The sequence below is a fragment of the Pseudorasbora parva genome, chromosome 3 (genome assembly GCF_024679245.1).
Source record: "Pseudorasbora parva isolate DD20220531a chromosome 3, ASM2467924v1, whole genome shotgun sequence".
NCBI classification, from domain to species: domain Eukaryota; kingdom Metazoa; phylum Chordata; class Actinopteri; order Cypriniformes; family Gobionidae; genus Pseudorasbora; species Pseudorasbora parva.
In genome coordinates this window covers 26,965,995-26,987,997 of record NC_090174.1, presented here as the reverse complement: position 1 = coordinate 26,987,997, position 22,003 = coordinate 26,965,995, and the positions used below count along the sequence as shown (strand labels likewise).

At 38.1% G+C, this 22,003-nt stretch overlaps 1 protein-coding gene across 1 annotated transcript; it reads left to right on the top strand.

Annotated features, from left to right (window-relative positions):
- The first annotated feature begins 1,116 nt into the window (after nucleotides 1-1,116).
- On the top strand, nucleotides 1,117-15,824 carry LOC137070799 (arrestin domain-containing protein 3-like). Its single transcript, XM_067438247.1, has 7 exons — nucleotides 1,117-1,449; nucleotides 1,534-1,575; nucleotides 1,668-1,728; nucleotides 6,853-7,000; nucleotides 7,112-7,208; nucleotides 9,034-9,290; nucleotides 12,934-15,824. The coding sequence occupies exons 1-7, from the start codon at nucleotides 1,191-1,193 to the stop codon at nucleotides 13,354-13,356; spliced, it is 1,287 nt and encodes a 428-aa protein (XP_067294348.1). The 5' UTR covers nucleotides 1,117-1,190; the 3' UTR covers nucleotides 13,357-15,824.
- The last annotated feature ends 6,179 nt before the right edge of the window (nucleotides 15,825-22,003 follow it).

The following is a 22,003-nucleotide window of genomic DNA, read 5'->3' as shown; positions in this document are numbered from 1 at the left end:
CAGCACTTGACTGCTACCCCTGGCTTTTCCATTTTGTCCGAGTTTTTGTTGCTGTTCATCTGAGGTTGTATTTGCCTAATTTTAAAGGGTTAGTTCACCCAAAAATGAAAATTCTGTCATTAATTACTTACCCTCATGTTGTTCGACACCCGTAAAACCTCTGTTCATCTTCGGAACACAAATGAAGATTTTTGCTGAAATCCGATGGCTTAGAAAGGCCTCCTTTGACACCAATGTCATTTCCTCTCTCAGGACCCAAAAGTCACTAAAGACGTCGTTACAAAGCCCATCTCACTACAGTGATTCTACAATCATTCTATGAAGCGACAATATAGTTTTTGTGTGCCTCTCAAGCTTTGTCAAGTTGGATGATATTGGTGGGCAGGTGATGAGCAGTGCCTGGATTCTTCTAGCTAGCAACTGAGGTTCATCAGACCAGATAATCTTGTTTCTCACAGTATAAGAGTCTTATGCAAATTATAGAGGTGACTGTGCTCTTGGGAACCTTTATGGCAGCAGAATTTTAGTAGCCATCCCCATATTTGTGCCTGAACACAATCAGGGTCAGCAGGCTGTTGATTTGATTTTATGGAATAGAGTTATAGGGTCAGGGTGTGGTTGGACCTTCTAGCTCCACTCATTATGTCCAAGTTACATTCAAAGATGGGAAGCTGGAATTTTAACTCCACCCATGGCTCTGCGGTGAGTAGCCTATCTCTTTATTACACACTACATGAAAGGTAATATTATATATCCTTGACTTGTTAACATTTAGAATTTTTTTGTTTTTTGTCTTTATCTATAAATTAGTGATTTTAAGCTGTCTTTCTATTTTACAACTGTGGACAAACGCTATATGTAGTTCATACAACATTTAGAATAAACCTGTTTGCCATATTGTAGAGTATTCAAAAATAAATTTAAGTGCCCCTATTATGCCATTTTAAATGTTTAATTTTTTTTTGAGGTCTCCTACAATAGGTGTACATGCACCCAAGGTAAAAAAAAAAAAAAACATTTTCATTTTATCATTGCAGCATCATTTCTTTATATATCGTTAGCCTATAAATAAACTACGCCACACCCACAGAAGCGGCAAGCGCGTCCTGCAGGAAGCGCATGCCTGATCCCTGACTGATTCGACGATCGGGCTCAAACGTCAGAAACGGATACTGGCACCAGGAGACGTGATGTCCATCACTGTGAAAAACATTTCTGTTATATACAGTCCTATCAATCAGAAAAATACCTTCACCAGCGGTGACTTTATATCGGGACAAGTCATTCTGGATGTAGCGAAGAACATACAAATGCAGTCTCTGAGTGTGAAAATTAAAGGAAAAGCAGAGGTTAGCTGGGGCGAACGTCACAAAAACACTGTTGTTTACTCGGATAAGGAGAAGTATTATTCCGTCGAGAGGTTTTTTGTTCGGGAGAACAAAACACATGGTATGTCGAACTATATTTTTAGTTTTTGTGTTAGTAGAAATCATGTCAATTTAACCAGCTTTGTGTTGTAACTTGATCCTGTAGGTAATGACCATGACATGCTGAGAGATTCATCAGGACAGCCGTGTAAGTCTGTTCGCGGATCAACTGAATATTGCAAAATGAGCTTTGAGAATTGAAAAACATGCTGATCTTTGCTTTGATATTTAACTTGTTAGATCCGTCGGTTGTGGCACCTGGCCGTCATGTTTACCCATTCACCCTTCAGTTACCTTTACAGTAAGTTAAAGATTCGTTGCACCTCAACAAGTGCCACAAACAAAATTACTTAAAAAGTGTACATTCAAGTAAAAGTAAACCATGAAATTCTATCTTTGCTTCTTGAATACAATAAACACATCTTTATTTAGTTTTGGTTACACATCATCCTTCTTAGTATTGCTCAATCAAGTCATTAAACAATATAGGCCTAACAAGGGAAAAAATACAATGCCTGTTTTCCCATTAATAAATATATATTTATAGAGGTGTGTAACAGTGTAAGTTTTTTTTTATGCACAACAATAATTGAAAGTTTGATGACTGAATAAGTGCAATTCACCTTTATTCCACCTTGTGGAATAATATCTGATATACACCGACGAATTGACGTTTCACTCATAGTTACAGCAGGCAATAAAAACAAAAGAATAGAAAGAATCCGGATGAATCAAAACTTGAAATGGCAGTACTGTATTGAATGCAATCACTTGTATCCACAACTTTCCCGAACTCTGACCTTTTCCATGATCGCTATGGCAACGTAGAACACGCCGGTAACGAACTTCCGGTTTACGTTAGTCTGTACTGTTATCAGCTAAACACTTGGTTGTATTATGAGGATTCAGGAGTAGACTTTTACAACACCGCTTCAGGCAAAATGATCACATGTCCCAGATGGTCGCATGGATCTGACTATCTTACAAGAACTTACTAATATCTGTAGCACTAAGCGATTCACCTGAGTTATGCGGTGCAGACATTTTGCCACTGTGTGGTAGGCTTGGCTGTTCCTATGATCCATGCGAGAGTTACCTTCCGTCCATGCGCCTGTAAATCGATTTTATTTTATTATAAATAAAGGTTTATTTGTTTTTAGTTATTTATTTTGTTAGATATTTCCACTTTGCGGGGGTCCCGCAAAATAATTTTATTTTGCCGCGACACGCACACAATAATATCTTGCCACTCGCATCCGCATTCACCCATCAAATATGATCCCGCGCCGCACTCGGTTGTGCTGGGTCCCGGGATTGCAGGTCCCTATTTTTAGGCTGTCAGAGCGGTCTTGCTACACAATAAATCTGTAAATTATTGAAAACAATAAACATACCCCTTGCAAAAAATTATACAGTTGTACTGCAGTATTTTAAATAGGTTAAACTAATATATAAACTCATAATTAAATTTACAGCAATGAAATGTTAATTTTTATTACAATGCACTTAATTTAATTGAAGTTCATTCATTTTTTTCATGTTGATTAAAAAAAAGTCTACTGACATGTCTGACATGATTTCAACAATTACAAATATTAAAATATAAATATTACTTCTACATCACAATTCTTGAGTTTATTTTAAGCTCGTTGGGCATTGAATGGGTGCGTATGGTGCTAGGCAACATGTCAAACGGGTCCGTTTATGTTGCATGATTTATGGAAGCAGTAGGTTTCTGAGGTGAGAGACCCAGGCGCTCAGCGCTCATCAACCCCAGCGAGAGCAGCCTTAACTCGGCTCGTCCTTCTGACGACTGCCGCTGCCTGGCAGAAGCCCCTCCCATGACGCAAATTCGCGTCTGTTGTGTAGTGAATGAAGCGAATGGAGTCAAAATGTTCACGCGTCCATGTTCGCGCGAATAGCGCTATTGATTCGCGTCACTCGTGTCTGGTGTGAACGCAGCATAACTGTTATGTGTGCTAAACCGGAACTGAGATACCGTCAACCGGAAGTATCGAGTGTCATGGCGACGCCCACTAAGACTCGCAGGAAAGTTGTGGATAATACATCTGTGATGCTAACATACACCCATTTCTAGTCTCACGATCACATGATCGTAGCCTAGAAATCTAGACACACCCTAGCGGCAGCAAATTTAATCTGCCCGCAAGTGTCATTTAGGAACTCTCAATACCCTTCTGAGCTGTATTCCCCTAACTCTTGCCGGACCAATCACATCGTGTATAGAGTCGGTGGGCAGGGCCATAATGACGACGGCCGAGTTGCGTTTGCGTGCTTCTAGTAAACACAGAAACTGGCGAACGGCGGCGGTCTTTCGAATCAGCTTTGACTGCGATTCTGGAAGACTTGGAGTTAAGCTTTTCTCTGAGAAAAGAACAAAGAACGGCACTGAAGTCATTCTTAAGAAGGGAAGATGTGTTCAGAGTTTTGCTGACCGGATACGGTGAATGTTTAATCTATCAACAAGCTCTGTTTCACCTTCGTTGCTCTGGTTGGTTGTAGCGCTATCCTATCGTGTGCAGAGGGAGTTTGAAAGACAACCGTTTATCCCGCCCCTCGGATTGAGCCCTGTCTATGGTGAGTTTCCAGACCAAACATCTTGATGTGGGTCTGGCTTGTCAGGCTAACCTGATGGTGGATTTGGTGAAGAAGCTGTCAGCGATTAAATATTTATTTTGAGGAAGTTGAAAGTGATAGTTTTGAGATTGTGAATATGAGCCAAATGCTGAATGTACTGGGAAATGAGCTCTGATGAGGACAGTGAAGATGGTATAAAACATCTGCTCAAACTGAACCCTTCCAATCTCCAAAAGCTAACAAAATATGCTTTATTTTATTCTTCTGGAATTGTTACTCTAATATCAGGAGATGATAAATGATTGTGACAGATAGAGATTACTTCATGTTATATATAGATCCAGGCTGCTAAAGACCTGAATATGTAATAATGATTACCAAAACATTAATGCATTTTAAGGGTTAAAAGTTTTCTTATCGAGAAATGTGCTTCCTTCTGCATGTTGGCTATACCAAACTATAGCCTAGCCTACATGTGATCTAGGTTAACAACAGTATGCAAATCTAAAACAAAGACTTTGAATACATACATAGGCATAACAATTCTAAAAAGACTACCATCAGATTGGAAAAAATTGGATATATGTTTATACAGTTATACATGTATACGATAAGAAAGGTTTATTTTTGAGTTTCAAATTGAATGAAGTAAATCTCTCTAAAAACCTTTTGTGTTTTTGTTTCTTTGCTGTTGTGTTAACCAGTGTCTGCTGTCTGGTTTTGCATAAGTGTTTTGCAGTTTGTGTGACAAATAACAAATAATTGTGTCTGATCTGCCTCAGGCACTAAAAAGTGAATTGCTCTCGCTGTATGGCATGGAAAAAATGCTGTGCCTTTTGATGTCATCACTACCTCGGTTTTACTAATCTTTTTACAATAATCTGTTCTAACATATGTACATTTCTTCAGCCCTGTCTGATTGTGTGATTGAAGCTATCACTAACATTCTACTGTTGCTAAACCCATTTGTGAGAACACCACCACCCATAGAGCAGGCCATTTTGAGCTCTTTACATAATTTAATAGCATCTGCTTCAGTGGTTCTTGATTTGTCTTCAAGGTTTCAGAAGAGAAGTCTTTGAAATCCCCAGCAACTGGCTCTTGTTGAAAGTGAAGAACACAGATTAGGTTGCTTAGGTTTGGTCCTTGAATGAGTTTACAATTCAGTTCCTTTCTGCCATTTACATGTTTATTCACGTGCAACCTGGCCGGTTTGCTTAACTTTTAACGGCCGTTATGCTGTTTTTTTTCTCCCGACGTCGACTGGAACATGTAAATTACTAATATTAGCCTTGTTGGCTAACTTAACTGTGGTTAATGCAGGGTCAAATATAAACACTGGTCACCATGCATATGCACCGAATAAGGCTAAAAGTCCGGTTTGGCAAATACATTAATTAACGTTAGGTGTCTGTCGGTAGGCTATATTGTTGCTGTAGTATGAGTACATCACAACAGTGGCTAACAGTAACATAGCCTGTGACATTAACACATACATGATTATCAGCAGGGCTGTGTAAGTTACACTACTGACATCCCCAACCACACACACGCACATGCACAACCCTGCATTAACCACAGTTAAGTTAGCCAACACGGCTAATATTAGTAATTTACATGTTCCAGTCGACGTCGGGAGAAAAAAACAGCATAACGGCCGTTAAAAGTTAAGCAAACCGGCCAGGTTGCACGTAAATAAAACTGTAAATGGCAGATTAAAAAAAAAACGGAAGTTACCGGTAAACTGGACATTTGTCATGCCAGAGGCTTCAGAGCTGACGACGAGTTCCAGTAAAGTGACGCTCGGCCTACTGCTTCAGTATACCTATATGCAAATGATATGCAAACTACACTCTACTTACCCCTCCCCTCAGACCCCGCCCCCTCTCCACGCCAAAACAGTGACAGAAAGTTGAAACTGAAAATCAGTGACATTGAAAAAAAACTGACATTGTAAAAAAAAATCTGTCACTGAAAAGGAGTGACATGAAGAAAAAATCTGAAGATTGTCATTGAAAAATACAAATAAATCCCAATACAATAAAAGAATAAGATTGTAAGATTTTAATTATTTTATTTTTTCATTGCCAATACTTGTTTCAATGCCAATACAACTGTTTTCAATGCAAATGTTTCAATGCCAATGTTTCCTTTTTCAGTTCTGCTTTTGTTTTCAATGACAATTTTTATTTGTGATGCCAAATTTTAAAGTCACCATTCTGGCTCCATAGTGGTCTCCCTGAGAAAACAAAGGAAATGAGTTTTAAAAATGTACAACCTTAGTCTAATGAGGTCAATTAATTAATCCAACCAACAAAGTTCCACAGTGCAGAAGGTTGCAACCTGTTGCAGGGACTATTAGACTACTTGATCTTTTCGTGTTTCTCAATTAAGATGCCCTTACATGGAATAATTAGTGCTCCAGTGAGGTGAAACGATGCTTGTTTTTATCCTACATGAAATTGTTCAAGAGAAATTGCAGCAGTCCAATTTAAACAACAACGAAATATAAATACAAAATAAATATGAACAATTGAAACATTTTGTCTGCTAGCATTTCACTGCTACACACCAATTACCATCTTTGACCTAATTTTATAGTTGCAAGATTAAATGTCCATGTGCAGAAATCTGCTCTGCCAGCAGGTGTTATTGTGCTGACCCTTAGCCAAATTAAATTGAATGACTCATACAGCACATATTTAATATAAATAGTACTTTTGACAATATTATTTTAAAGAACTTTAATTGATAATGTCTGCTGTATATCTACTCTGTCTCTGATAATGTCTGCTGTACATTTACACATGAAATTATTTTCTTACAGGCACTTTCCACCAACCTTTAAAGGTTCAGTTGGAAAAATTGTCTACACTTTGGAGACAAAACTTTCCCGATCAATGCGTATTTCCAGCAAAGCCAAAGCAGAGTTTCACTATGTGCCTGGTCCTGATGTGTCCAATCCTGAATTAATGGTGAGATTATGTCTAAAATCCTATGCATTATCTTTCTAATTAATACCATCTGTTCCTCTATTATGTTATGATGTTCAGTCACCTCTGTTTTACCTGTTTTGTCTTGTTTAGGCGCCTCAGTATGGAACCAAAGATAAACAAATGAATCTTTTCACATTTGGGAGTGTCTCCATGAACATAAAGACTGAGAAAATGGGATACTACCTTGGTAAATTTTATATATATGTATATATGTGTGCATATACACTCACATAAAGGATTATTAGGAACAAAATACTAATACTGTTTGACCCCTTTCGCCTTCAAAACTGCCTTAATTATACGTGTCATTGAATTAACAAGGTGCTGAAAGCATTCTTTAGAAATGTTGGCCCATATTGGTAGGATAGCATCTTGCAGTTGATGGAGATTTGTGTGATGCACATCAGGACACGAAGCTCCCGTTCCACCACATCCCAAAGATGCTCTATTGGGTTGAGATCTGGTGACTGTGGGGGCCATTTTAGTACAGTGAACTCATTGTCATGTTCAAGAAACAAATTTGAAATTATTTGAGCTTTGTGACACCCTGCTGAAAGTAGCCATCAGAGGATGGGTACATGGTGGTCATAAAGGGATGGACATGGTCAGAAACAATGCTCAGGTAGGCCATGGCATTTAAATGATGCCCAATTGGCACTAAGGGGCCTAAAGTGTGCCAAGTAAAAATCCCCCACACCATTACACCACCACCACCAGCCTGCACAGTGGTAAAAAGGCATGATGGATCCATGTTCTCATTCTGTTTAAATGCCAAATTCTGACTCTGAATGTCTCAACAGCAATCGAGACCAGGCAACATTTTTCAAGTCTTCCACTGTCCAATTTTGGTGAGCTTGTGCAAATTGTAGCCTCTTTTCCCTATTTGAGGTGGAGATGAGTGGTACCTGGTGGGGTCTTCTGCTGTTGTAGCCCATCCGCCTCAATGTTGTGTGTGTTGTGGCTTCACAAATGTTTTGCTGCATACCTCGGTTGTAACGAGTAGTTATTTCAGTCAAAGTTGCTCTTCTATCAGCTTTAATCAGTCGGCCCATTCTCCTCTGACCTCTAGCATCAACAAGGCATTTTCGCCCACAGGACTGCTGCATACTGGATGTTTTTCCCTTTTCACACCATTCTTTGTAAACCCTAGAAATGGTTGTGCGTGAAAATCCCAGTAACTGAGCAGATTGTGAAATACTCAGACCGGCCTGTCTGGCACCAACAACCATGCCACGCTCAAAATTGCTTAAATCACCTTTCTTTCCTATTCTGAGCATTCAGTTTGGAGTTCAGGAGATTGTCTTGACCAGGACCACACCCTAAATGCATTGAAGCAACTGCCATGTGCTTCGTTAATTAGATAATTGCATTAATGAGAAATTGAACAGGTGTTCCTTAGGTGAGTGTATGTGTGTGTGTATGTATGTATGTGTGTGTGTATATGTATGTATGTATATGTATTTATATATGTTTGTGTTTGTCAAGAAACTCAAAGTTGGATCATTTTAGACATCCATTTTAAGGGGAGCCTTATTCAAATTATTTCGGAATCTTTTTAAGAAGATGAAATGTATATAAAATAGTATATATCATTTGGAGCTAAATCATCTTTGTAGTCGGTGAAAAGTGAATGAACATCCATGAGTTTCTTGTTTACACTCTGTAAGCACTCTTGTGTAAGCAAGTAGATAATGATGATATATGATTCAGCTATTGTAATTATTGACAAAAGAAGTTACACATTTTAAGCATGAAAACAGTTAGAAGTCCCTACTTGTGGAATTTAGCATAGACTTGTAGAAAAAAAGACAGAACTTGCACAAAATGTATACACACAGATGCAATCATATTGTTATCATTACATTTGTTTATAAAGTTTTAATTATCTATTTTATATCTCATGTGTAATGTGAATTAAGAGGCTATTTTGTTAAAATGCAGAGTCATGGTTTCAAGCAATATTTTATCAAGTAATTTCAATTTACCCTATTATATCTTGTGCCTCACTACAGGAGAGAATTTGAAAGTTTTGGCTAAAGTTCAGAACAATTCATCCCGTGCAGTCAAGCCAAAATACTGCCTGTATGAAAAACACAGTTTTTTTGCAAGAGGAAAGAGAAGACTTCACACACATGAACTAGTTAAAGAAGAAGGGGAACCCATTGAGCCGAACTCAAGAAAAACCATCACCAAAGTGCTGCCCATTCCTCCCAGCCTTAACATCTCTATCCTAAACTGCAGGATTCTCAAGGTTGAATACAGACTCAGGGTGAGTTTCAGTATATAAAGCAAAGACAAACAGTCATATTGCAATGAAGTGAACAAATACATTAGATTGGTCTCATTGTTAATACTTGGGTATTAATATGTATCATTAACAGTTGCAAAACATGCATTTTTGGACATTTAAAAAATGCTGAAACAATATGAACCCATTGACAAATTTTATATGTAAACATTACGTATTTAGCTAACAAAACAAAATATTTATGAATATTTTATATCCTACTTTTTTATCTTTTACCAATTTATAGATACATTTTAGATCCCTACTCCAAACCTTTATGAGAATATAAAACATAATGGACAAAAATGTGTAGGAAAATGGCACTTAATAGCAACATCAAGTGTAGCATCAGTTCTGCCTGAATAAATGCAGAACGTTAGCCAAACTTTCATCAGCTGACTGTCAGCTGATCACGTCTACCTATAGGAATATGATGTCTATCACAGCATACATATAAAAGCTCCTTCAGTACTATCAGCAGCTATCGCGTCTCTCCGGAGCTCATTTACCCTCCTCCACCCCAGCTCCTCCTCTTGTCAGTTAGGATTTGGTATTCTAATTCCCCTTGATCAGAATAAATTCTAGAATTATGCTATACAATAAATATTGGCATTAATGATATCAATAATATATTATGTTGGTTCTGTTCTGTTCACCCTAAGGCGGCTGCCCTCCCAGCTCTTATCCGTGCTCGGCTGCATGAATGCACAGGGATTTCTTGCCCAGAACAGAACCATACCGCCAATCCAAAATATATGCTAATAGTCAATCAATCATATTTGACGATAGTGGTCCTGACAGAAATAACATCAAAAAGATCATTTGAGCCACTAATCCCACTCCTAGCTCAAAATTTACTCATAACCATATCTTAAAGGGTACATAACATACACAGTTTTTTACACAGAACTTGACGAAACTTGTTCAAATCCTGAAGGAGTGTATTTGGCAGAGAAATACTAGACTGTTATACGTCCATCTCCTTTTTTGCCATGTTTAGTGTAACCTCTCTTGTTCATGAGAGTTGGCCGCTCTAACCAGGAGGCTAAAGGCTGCAACCTCTAGTGTCAGTCACTAGAGGATCTCCTGAGATCAGGGGAGTGGGGTTTACCCACACAGCTCTTACTAGCTTGCCTCCGTTACACTCACCCCCACTAAACCTCACTCTCATCCAGGTCACGGCACCAATGTAACCCCTCCGGTTCGATTCTTTCTAGCTGGACTCCATTTCATCAGCATGATGAACAGCAACCGCATCAAATGGCCTACAAAGCAACCACTGGCTCTCCAACAATATACCTAAACTCGTTTGTTCAGACTTGTGCACCCTCCAGAAGCTTGCATTCTGCAAGTGAACGACACTAAAGAGGCATTAAATCACTCTCACTGACCTTTTCCTGAACCGTTCCCACCTGGTAAAATGACCTGCCTATATTACCTCGAGCAGGCGAGTCTGTAGCCATTTTCAAAATAACATCTCAAGACGCATCTTTTCCAGTAGCACCTGACCAATGAAGACTAGCACTTAACTATTCTATTAATTTCTGTTTGTTTGTTTGTCTGTTAATTTTATTTAAAAATCTGTATGTGTACTGTACTATTTGTACTCCGCTAGATTAACTGAGATGCTGTTGCCCCATGTTTGTGTAGTTGCTTCTATTGCTCTAATTTGTAAGTCGCTTTGGATCAAAGCATCTGCTAAATGTAAATGTAAAAGTAGTTATAAAATATATATAATATAAATTCCAATAATAAATATATAAATTAACTATAATACAAACCTGATTGCAAAAAAGTTGGGACACTGTACGAATTGTGAATAAAAAAAGGAATGCAATAATTAACAAAAATTACAAATCTCATAAACTTATATTTTAATCATAATATAATATAGATAACATATCAAACATTGAAAGTGAGACATTTTGAAATGTCATGCCAAATATTGGCTTATTTTGGATTTCGTGGGAGCTACACATTCCAAAAAAGTTGGGACAGGTATCAATAAAAGGCCGGAAAAGTTAAATGTACATATAAGAAACAACTGGAGGACCAATTTGCAACTTTTTAGGTAAATAGGCAACATGATTGGGTATAAAAAGAGCCTCTCAGTGGCAGTGTCTCTCAGAAGTCAAGATGGGCAGAGGATCACCAATTCCCCCAACGCTGTGGTAAAAAATAGTGGAGCAATATCAGAAAGGAGTTTCTCAGAGAAAGATTGCAACGAGTTTGAAGTCATCACCATCTACAGTAATACCCCCCAACCCCCCCCCACAAAAAAAATAAAAATAAAAATAAATACTGCATGCCTGTGATCTTTGGGCCCTTAGATGGCACTGCATCACATACAGGAATGCTACTGTAATGGAAATCACATCATGTGCTCAGGAATACTTTCAGAAAACATTGTCAGTGAACACAATCCACCGTGCCATTCGCTGTTGCCGGCTTAAACTCTATAGGTCAAAAAAGAAGCCATATCTAAACATGATCCAGAAGGGCAGGCGTTTTCTCTGGGCCAAGGCTCATTGAAAATGGACTGTGGCAAAGTTAAAAACTGTTCTGTAGTCAGACGAATAAAAACTTGAAGTTCTTTTTGGAAAACTGGGACACCATGTCATCCAGACTAAAGAGGACAATGACAACCCAAGTTGTTATCAGCGCTCAGTTCAGAAGCCTGCATCTCTGATGGTATGGGGTTGCATGAGTGTGTGTGGCATGGGCAGCTTACACATCTGGAAATGCACCATCAATGCTGAATGACATATCCAAGTTCTAGAACAACATTATGCTCCCATCCAGACGTCGTCTCTTTCAGGAAAGACCTTGCATTTTCCAACATGACAATGGCAGACCACATACTGCATCAATTACAACATCATGGCTGCATAGAGGAAGGATCCGGATACTGAAATGGCCAGCCTGCAGTCCAGATCGTTCACCAATAGAAAACATTTTGCGCATCATAAAGGGGGAGATGCGACAAAAAAGACCTAAAATATATGGACACAATTAAAACACAATTAAGCAAAGTCATACACCCATTTATACAAAACTAAATGAATATATCGAATAAAACCCAAAGAAAAAAAGGTAGAGACATTAAAACATAAAAGCACAACAAGCACTATAATTTTTTTATTATTATAAGCCATTGAAAACAAGTGCGTTTTTAAAAGAGATTTAAAAGTGGTCAGGGAAGGGACTAACCTAATTTCTAGAGGCAGATTATTCCACCACCTCTGGTTTTTCTGGACCTCCATTTCTGTCAGAAGGACTTTATTAACCCCCTGGAGCCGTGTGGAGCAGTTATATGATGTATAGATACACTTTTATGGACTTCAAAACAGAAACAAGCTTGGAAGAGCCAGAACATTTTTTTTTATATAACTGATTGTATTCATCTGATAGATTAATGTCATATACACCTAGGATGGCTTGAGGGTGAGTAAATCATGGGCTAATTTTCATTTTTGGCTGTACTATCCCTTTAACTGTCTTTTCAATCAAGGACTGTGCTGATTGCTCATCTCATACAGGCACACATTTCTGTTACCCACTATTAATTAAATTATTTGTTGTTAAATGCATTTTGTAATTACTGAATGTGTGCTTTTGTGCCTAGGTCTGCCTGGATGTGCCATTTGCCTCAGACCCGGAGATCAAGTTCCCAGTAGTGATTCTACCTCTTCAGTCTTTATCAGGTGCAAATAGTGCTACAAACAGTGACTTTGGAATCTGGAATCAACCACCAGGTGGCAACGTGTACCCCAACCCACCTCCTATGCCTCTATCTGCCTTTCCATTTAATATGGTTGAATCACCTGGTCATTTTGGCTCTCTGGGTTACCCTGGACCCCCCTTGAGTCAGTTTCCTGCTCCTGGTTACCCTGGACCTCCTTTGAGTCAGTTTCCTGCTCCTGGTTACCCTGGACCTCCTGGTGAATTTGGTCCTTCAGTTTCTCATCAGTCTGATTCATCAGCTCCACCTCCATATCAGGAATATCATTTATATCCACAGTTGCCAGACCACCCTGGAAAATCTTGACAAAATGATTTTGACTCAACTTATAGGTTTATTTTATTTTTTTTGATTGTTTTACCTAGCTTGCTAGAAGGATTTATTTTATTTTTTTGTGATTTTGAGTAATACGTTAAACACAAATCGTATACTGTTTTTGATGTATTTCTAAACCGTCGGTATAGTGTTAAATTTTACATCCCTTAAAAGATACTAGTAGATAGATACTGTTCCGCAGAAATGTTCTATGCCTTTGCAGGAAAAAAAAATAATGTGAACCCTTGGGTCTACTATGAATTTCTGCATTAATTGTTACAAAACTAAGTCACAACAGCAAGTTTACTTAAAGGACAACTCCGGCGAAACTCCGGTGAAGCCGCCTAAAACAGGTGAATTTAAACATGGATAAGTGGCTAAACGCATCTCGTTGTCATGTAAGGGACCTGTTCATGTTGGACCGACATTTTAATTGCATTTTGTGTCTGTTAAGAGGCACAAAGACACCCTTTACGTTATGCCCCCAAAGCTGCCGTTTTAGCAGAGTGGGGGCTCTGGGCATTAACTGTAATAACTCCGTGTTGCAAGCACCAATCCGGTTCGTTTTTTTCTCTATAGACTGTACTCACAAAGATATAACGATCAAGATAAACTTAAACATTCGCCAGAGTTGTCCTTTAACACACAACCCTTTATTTTCATGTTTTTACTGAACACATGACAGGTGTATTTTATATATTTTTATTTATGAATGAAATATAAAACATAAAACTGAATTTACTCACATATATTAGTAATCATATGCTTTCTCTGCATGTCCCCGCTGCCTGTCCGCATGTCTCAAGTTAAGCTCTGGGGCTATGGAGAGGATCACCCACAGGAAGCGGGTCTATGTACCAGTGTAGGCAATTCAAGACAAGTTTCAAGATATGTACATATTCAAGGTATGACAAAATTCAGTCAATCAGCCTCCACAAATCTAATCTAAAAAGACAAATTATGTGAGATTATGGTTTGATGTGCGAAGGTTGTATTCAAGGCAAAGGTGAATGCAGGGACATATAAATCTTACATTATATCAAGCTTGACTAGTATTTATTTGTATAAAAGAAAGCTCTAAACAAATGTAACATTTTATATATATTTATTATATATTATATATATATATATACACACACACAGTGGAGATCAAAATTAGAGAACAATTTAGAAACATTAGATTTTTTTCAGAAATATTGTTGATATTCATTGGTTGAAATTTGAAGGACGATTAGTTGGGTATACCATTGTTCTGCTAGCATGTTTTACAAAATACCAAGGTACTTCAACAAAACTCCTGATAAAGAAACATCCCTAAAACCATGCCACTTCCTCCTCCATCTTTCACTGACGTCTTTGGGTACTTTGGGTTCAATCTTTCCCCAGTTTAATGCCGAACATAATGTTTCCCATCGGACCCAAATAAATTAAACTTGCATTATCACTAAAATTTTGGACCAGTTCTCCTCTGTTCACACAACATGCTCCTCAGCAAAGGTTAGTCTAGCCTTTTGATTCTTTCTGCTGATGAGAGGCTTGGTCACTGTAGAGTGAGCTTTCAGTCTGAATTCTCTTAAATGACAAGACACTGTATGGCAAAACAGATCCTTACTGTGTTCAGCTCTGAACTGGCGAGTAATTCCAGCTGCAGTGTTGAACCGATTCCACAATGAAAGTCTCCGCATTGTCCTGTCCTCTCATGCATTGGTCTTGCACACCTTTTGGGATACTTGAATGAATTTGTGTCTTTGTAAAGCCTCAATATTCTAGAAATTACAGATTTGGAATGACCAACTTCTTTTGCAATAGCTGAAAGGGTCATCCCTTTGGACTTCATCTGGACAACCTGGTGTCGTATGGTTTCAGTAACCTTAGAGCGGCGTTCCATCTCGCAAAGTCAGTGAAAATTGGTAAATTTGCTTCAATTAAATAGGGTTTGCCAGATTATTATGGAAATTAGCACCAAGTGCCAGATTAACACCCAAAACTTGAAGGTATTTGAAGTGTTCTCTAATTTTGACCAGCGTTATTTTTCAATTGTTTTATTTAAGTTGTATATGCTGTACTTCAGAATATATTTAACTTGTGAAATATGCTAAAAAAAACCTGGACCAAGGATGATCCGAAGAAATGGACATCACCTGAGTTAAATATATGAGTGTCACAGCAAAGGGTCTGTGTGTCAATATGTGGTGCTGTGTGTACATTAATGAGAATTGTTTTGAAATTATTTTAGCAAATGGCTGCAAAGTGAAATATTTAAAGGGGTCTGAATATTTATCTTATGTGATATCATCGTATGTGAATTTATTTATTTATTTTTTAATTTTATTTATGTATTTATTCCTCAGTTTTTGATGTTGCACTGTACATTGTAAACTATGAAAATAATAACAATAATTGTATTTTTTTGTTACAAAAATAAAATTGTTCTTGTGCAATTTGGTGTGCTCAAAATAGTTCTCAAGTTCAAGTTCTCATCATTTGGTTATTTTTTTTATTATTTTATATATTTCCTTCTGTTAAATCTTTTTCTTAAAATATTCTCAAAAAATAGAATCAATGAAAAACTGTGAGTAGTTTATTATTAGATAACCATAGTATATTGTTGTTGTTTGCAGTTAAAGAGTAGCATTTTTTATAAGCCACAGCATGAAACAAGCCTTTCGTTCCTTCGTATTGTATCATAACTGACAGGTTTGCTGAATTCTTTTTCAGAAAGACATTTGTCAGCTAAACAACTGAACAGACTTCTAACCCTTTACAGATGGCACTACCCTGACTAAAATTATAGAAGCTTGTTTCCACCACATAATACAAATGTTTTATCTCACAATTCTGACAATTTTTCTTGCAATTGCAATTTTACATCTTGGAGTTATATTGATATAATGCTTGATATAAACTCACAATTCTGAGGGGAAAAGGTCAGTCTATTTTTCCCTCAGAATTGGACATAACTTGATATAAAATGACAATTCTGACTTTATAACTCGCAATTGCAAGGTTATATCTCACAATTCTGTCTTTATTCCGGGGTTCACAGATAAGGTAAGCCTAGTCCCATGCATGCACACTAAACTGCATGTTTGAGCTGTTTTAACTGAAAGTATGTCAGTGCCTATGTTTTGTTTCAAGATTCACATCAGTAGCTAATGTTTTTTCTAAGTTGCTTAAATGTCCTAATTTATCAGGTTAGTTCACCCAAAAATTATTTAATTAATTACTCACCCTCATGTCGTTGGACACCTGTAACACCTTTGTTCATCTTCAGAGCACAAATGAAGATATTTTTTTTCCAAAGCTGATGGCTGAGAAAGGCTTCAGATGCCTCGAATTGGCATTCAGTACATTCCCACTCACAAGACCCATAAAAGGCACTAAAAACATTGTTACAAAGTCAATCTCACTACAGTGACTGTACAATAATTTTACGAAGCAACGAGAATAGTTTTTGTGTGCAAAAAAAAAAAAAAAAATCTAAATAATGGCTTTATCCGGGCCTATATCTTGCAATTCTGACTTTATGTCCCACAATATTGTTCATATTTTGAACAATTGCCCAGTTACATCTAGCACACTGCCGAAAGCTTTTGTCGCTATTGGTGGAGAAGATATTTTTCCATAAAACTAAAATAGCATTACCTGCAGAATACAAATGGATCCGACATGTTTTGTGGTTTGTGGCAAATTTCGCATGTGTCTCTGGACCGGAGCAGACTGTGTGCACGAGGTACACAAATGACGTAATTCACCCCAATGGAAATTAAAATATCATCTTTTTCATTTTATTTGCCCATTGTAACCTGGTTGTAACTCATGGGCGGGGATTATGCTAATTATGAATGAGCGTGCACGCGCTTCTTATTTACGCATGTTTGGAATACACTAATAAACACACGTTAAACTAACGAAGCGTTTGTGAATCTGGAGGAGAGTTTTCGTAAAGGTCAATTTTACACGCAAATTACTCAGAATTTGCTCATATATTTACGAAAGTTTCTTGAATAAGGCCCATTGTTTTAAAATATTTTCTTAAATGCAACTCCTCAAAATTATTCCATTGGTTTACCCCTTTGACAGATTCTAATGATGATTTACTGCTCAAGAAACATTTATGATTATTATCATTGTTGAAACAGTAACATTTTTTTTTTTTGGATTCTTTGATGAATAGAAAGTTCAAAAGAACAGCATTTATCTGAAACAAAGCTTTTGCAACATTACAGTGAGGAAAATAAGTATTTGAACACCCTGATATTTTGCAAGTTCTCCCACTTAGAAATCATGGAGGGGTCTGAAATTGTCATCAGGTGCATGTCCACTGTGAGACATAATATAAAAATAAAATTAAAAAATCCAGAAATCACAATGTAGGATTTTGTTCACTATCTATTTGTATGAAGAATGACTGGCCATTTATATAACAATCCCAGGCTTAACTAAACCCAAAACCAGTCATACGATTTGTTAAAACGGAAACATACCACATTAATAGTTCAGTTAACACAGAATAAACATAGCTCATAGAGTCTTTTTGAATGCAATTTTAGTGATATTTTATATTTAGTATTTTCAGTTAAAGTACAGCAACACTCATTTCACAGCAATCTTTTGACCGTGTCAATTCACACTATAGTACAATACAAAAACAATCAAATTACATATAAACAAAGTTCACAACCATTTCAAAGTTAATGTGTGCAGTAATGAGTTGAATAAAGTCTTATCTGGATTTTCACTAAAGGTCCCAAACTGTCCTGTGTATCCTTCAACACATTGATCAACCGGAACCCATGTCACTGTATCACACAAGGTCCAATTTTAGAGAAGTTTCATTTACAGTAGCAGTCGTTTTGGAGATTGAAGAGCCTTTGTGTAACCAGATAAGGATGAAATGGTGTTCACAAACTCCACATCACAAACCATACCTTCCAGCCAGCACAACAAATAAGTATTTGACCACCTGAGAAAATCAATGTTAATATTTGGTACAGTAGCCTTTGTTTAAAATTACAGTGGTCAAACATTTCCTGTAGTTTTTCAGCAGGTTTGCACACACTGCAGGAGGGATTTTGGCCCACTCCTCTGCACAGATCTTCTCTAAATCAGTCAGGTTTCTGGCCTGTCGCTGAAACATGGAGTTTGAGCTCCCTCCAAAGATTATATTTTGGTCTCATCTGACCACATGAATTTCTCCCATGACTCCTCTGGATCATCCAAATCATCATTGGCAAACTTAAGATGGGCCTGGACATGTGCTGGTATAAGCAGGGGAACCTTCCGGGCCATGCATGATTTCAAACCATGATGTAGAAGTGTATTGCCAACAGTAACCTTGGAAACGGTGGTCCCAGCTCATTGACCTGATTTCTCACCTTTCTTTGAGACCCCACGAGGTGAGATCTTGCATGGAGCCCCAGTTCGAGGGAGATTGACTGTCATGTTTAGCTTCTTCCATTTTCTAATGATTGCTCCAACAGTGGACCTTTTTTCACCAAGCTGCTTGGCAATTTCCCTGTAGCCCTTTCCAGCCTTGTGGAGGTGTACAATTTTGTCTCTAGTGTCTTTGGACAGCTCTTTGGTCTTGGCTCTGTTAGTAGTTGGATTCTTACTGATTGTATGGGGTGGACAGGTGTCTTTATGCAGCTAACAACCTCAAACAGGTGCATCTAATTTAGGATAATAAATGGAGTGGAGGTGGACATTTTAAAGGCACACTAACAGGTCTTTGAGGCATTATTTCTGAAAGCATTATTTTTGTCTTACATTTCATAATAAACTAAGACGAGCTCAGTACCGACTCGTCTTCTGTCGTTTTATTTTCATGAATTTAAATATGTTCAAAGGATTGTGGGTTATTTAAGGCTGCGAAGGATACATCCGATGCATCCTTCGAAACAGGCTGAATGAAGTATGCGAAACGAAGGCTGCCTTTCAAGGATCCTTCAAATTGAGATGGCAGCTGAGATATGCAGCCTTCCTAGGATGCAGCCTTCCGTTTGAGAAACACCTTACATGTCACTTGATTCAATTCCTCTGTCCTCGCGTCTTTTCCTGTGTCCTCCCTCACATCCTGAAGGGGTCGAGGAAAGGAAACGAGGATGCACAAATAAGAATTGAGAAGCACCCAGAGTCTATTATGAAAGTCTACAGTACATTTTTATTTTATTGAATTGGTACACACAGAAAAATAGGGTGTCAAAATTGTCCCTTTAGGGGTACAACAGCTTGTCGCTGGGTCAGTACCCTTAAAAGAACCAACGTTGTACCATTTTTACCACAAAAAGGTTCATAGTAGTACCTTAAAGGGTTACTTCACCGCTTTTTCATATTAAACTGTTATTCCCTTAACTAAAACGAGTTGATACATACCTCTCTCATCTCAGTGCGTGCACTTAATCTCTCTGACACGCGGTGATGATCTGATAGCATTTAACTTAGCCCACTAAGCCCAGTTCATTCACTATGGAACCAAACAGAGATCAAGTTAGAAGTACCAAACACCTCCACGTTTCCCCTATTTAAATACAGTTACACGAATAGTTGAACGATCAAGTATGGTGACAAAATAAAAAGTGGTACTTCTCTAATCGGATTAAAAAGGAGAACTATAATGTATGGCGGATTAGCACTTCTGAGAGTACTTCGGCTCGGCGCAGTAAAAAGTCCCGGCCGAAACATATTTCCTCACACCTCCCCCTCACTCTCTCATTTCTGTCACTAGGGAGCAAGGGGGTAATCTAGCGCTCGGAAAGCGTTCCACCCCTAGGGGCTGCCATTGCTAACCAAGCCATCACCTGCTGTTAGCATTCCATTGACTCCCATTCATTTTTGAGTCACTTTGACAGTGAATAACTTTACATCTGAGGCGTTTAAAGACTCCATTTGTCCATTGTTTATTTCTAAAGAAACACGACAATGTATAAAAGGCTCCATTGCCTTGTATCTTACACTATCGCCCCGCAGAAGCTGTTTTTGTAAAAATAGGCTAACGATTGCGTCATAACCAACGCGACCCTGTCGCACAGTTGAGAAATTACCGTATAGAACTGAGGAGACGCTCGCAGGCAATCTTTTACTGTCTATGAGGCAGTCGGGGGGACGTGGAGACATAAAGTCTGATAAAGTCAAGGGAGAAGAATGGAGAGAAGCCCATGAGCCAAAAGCAACGGGAGAAAATATTTAAACAACGTGATTCAGCTTTCACTTTCCACATCTACTAGAAGACTCACAGCTGTCAGACAGGAGGCTCACGTCACATCTACGTTGTCAAGCTTAGTCTGAGCCTGCGCAGTTCACTCAGCCATCAGGAAGTGAGTGCCCCTAGGTTGACTTCATTCTTTCGCCGTAGACGTCAATGGGAACGCTCTGTCCATTTCTTTTACTGTCTATGCTAGGGAGATGTGAGGGAAGATGTTTCGGCCGGAACTTTTTACTGTGCCGAGCCGAAGTACTCTCAGAAGTGCTATTCCGCCATACATTATAGTTCTCCTTTTTAATCCGATTAGAAACGCGCCACGTTTTATTTTGTCACCATACTTGATCGTTCAACTACTCGTGTAACTGTATTTAAATAGGGCAAACGTGGAGGTGTTTGGTACTTCTAACTTGATCTCTGTTTGGTTCCATAGTGAATGAACTGGGCTTAGGGAGCTAAGCTAAATGCTATCAGATCGTCACTGCGTGTCAGAGAGATTAAGTGCACGCAGTGAGATGAGAGAGGTATGTATTAACTCGTTTAAATTAAGGGAATAAAATCGTTTAATATGAAAAGGCAGTGAAGTATCCCTTTAAGGTACGCATTTGTACTCAAAGGTACTAATATGCACCTTTTAGGAGTAAAACAGGTACAAATATGTCCTTTTAAGGGTACTGCCCCAGGGACAAGCTAAAGGTACAATTTTGACACCCTCTTTTTCTGTGTGTAGGGTTAAGGTTGAGAGTAGGTTTTAGATATACTTACCATATGTCTGTAGTCTTGATTTTATAATTTTGTTGTACTAGCTGTTATTTCATACTTAAAGGAACTGAATGTAAGAAATGCATTTCAATTAATCATAAAATGGCCCTGATATGTCACTAGACATTAATTAATCACGTTAATTTAAAATACTTATATTACTGACAACAGTAGACCGGCCAGAATATTGTCATTTAAAAGTTGTTGTTGCCCTCAACTGATGTTGATGTTGACATGTTGTGTTTTGGCCTGAAGTTCCGCCCTCCACCTATCTACCAATCACGAAGTCAGTAGTATTTCACCATCTGGGTTGCCAGCACTGCTCTAGTTACCACAGCTGCAGATCTACAAACGTTCCTACTGGATCCATGCAGCCAATCTGGAAACCTCGAGTCAGGGGGGAGGGGGAGAGGGGATACACCTGCAGTACCAGTTTTGGCCACAATCTTACAAACACTTCCTTTAAGATTTTAATTTGTCCCACTCAATGTCTATGGTCCTGTTGTAACATGACCATATGACAGCTTAAAATGTTATCTGATATAATAATTTTTTTTAAAAACTAAAATGTTTTGTCAATAAAATACTATTATTAAAGCAGGTGTCTGTAACTTTTTTTTTTTGATCAAGATTTTCAAAAATTATATAACGAGAATGGATTGATGTTGTACATTT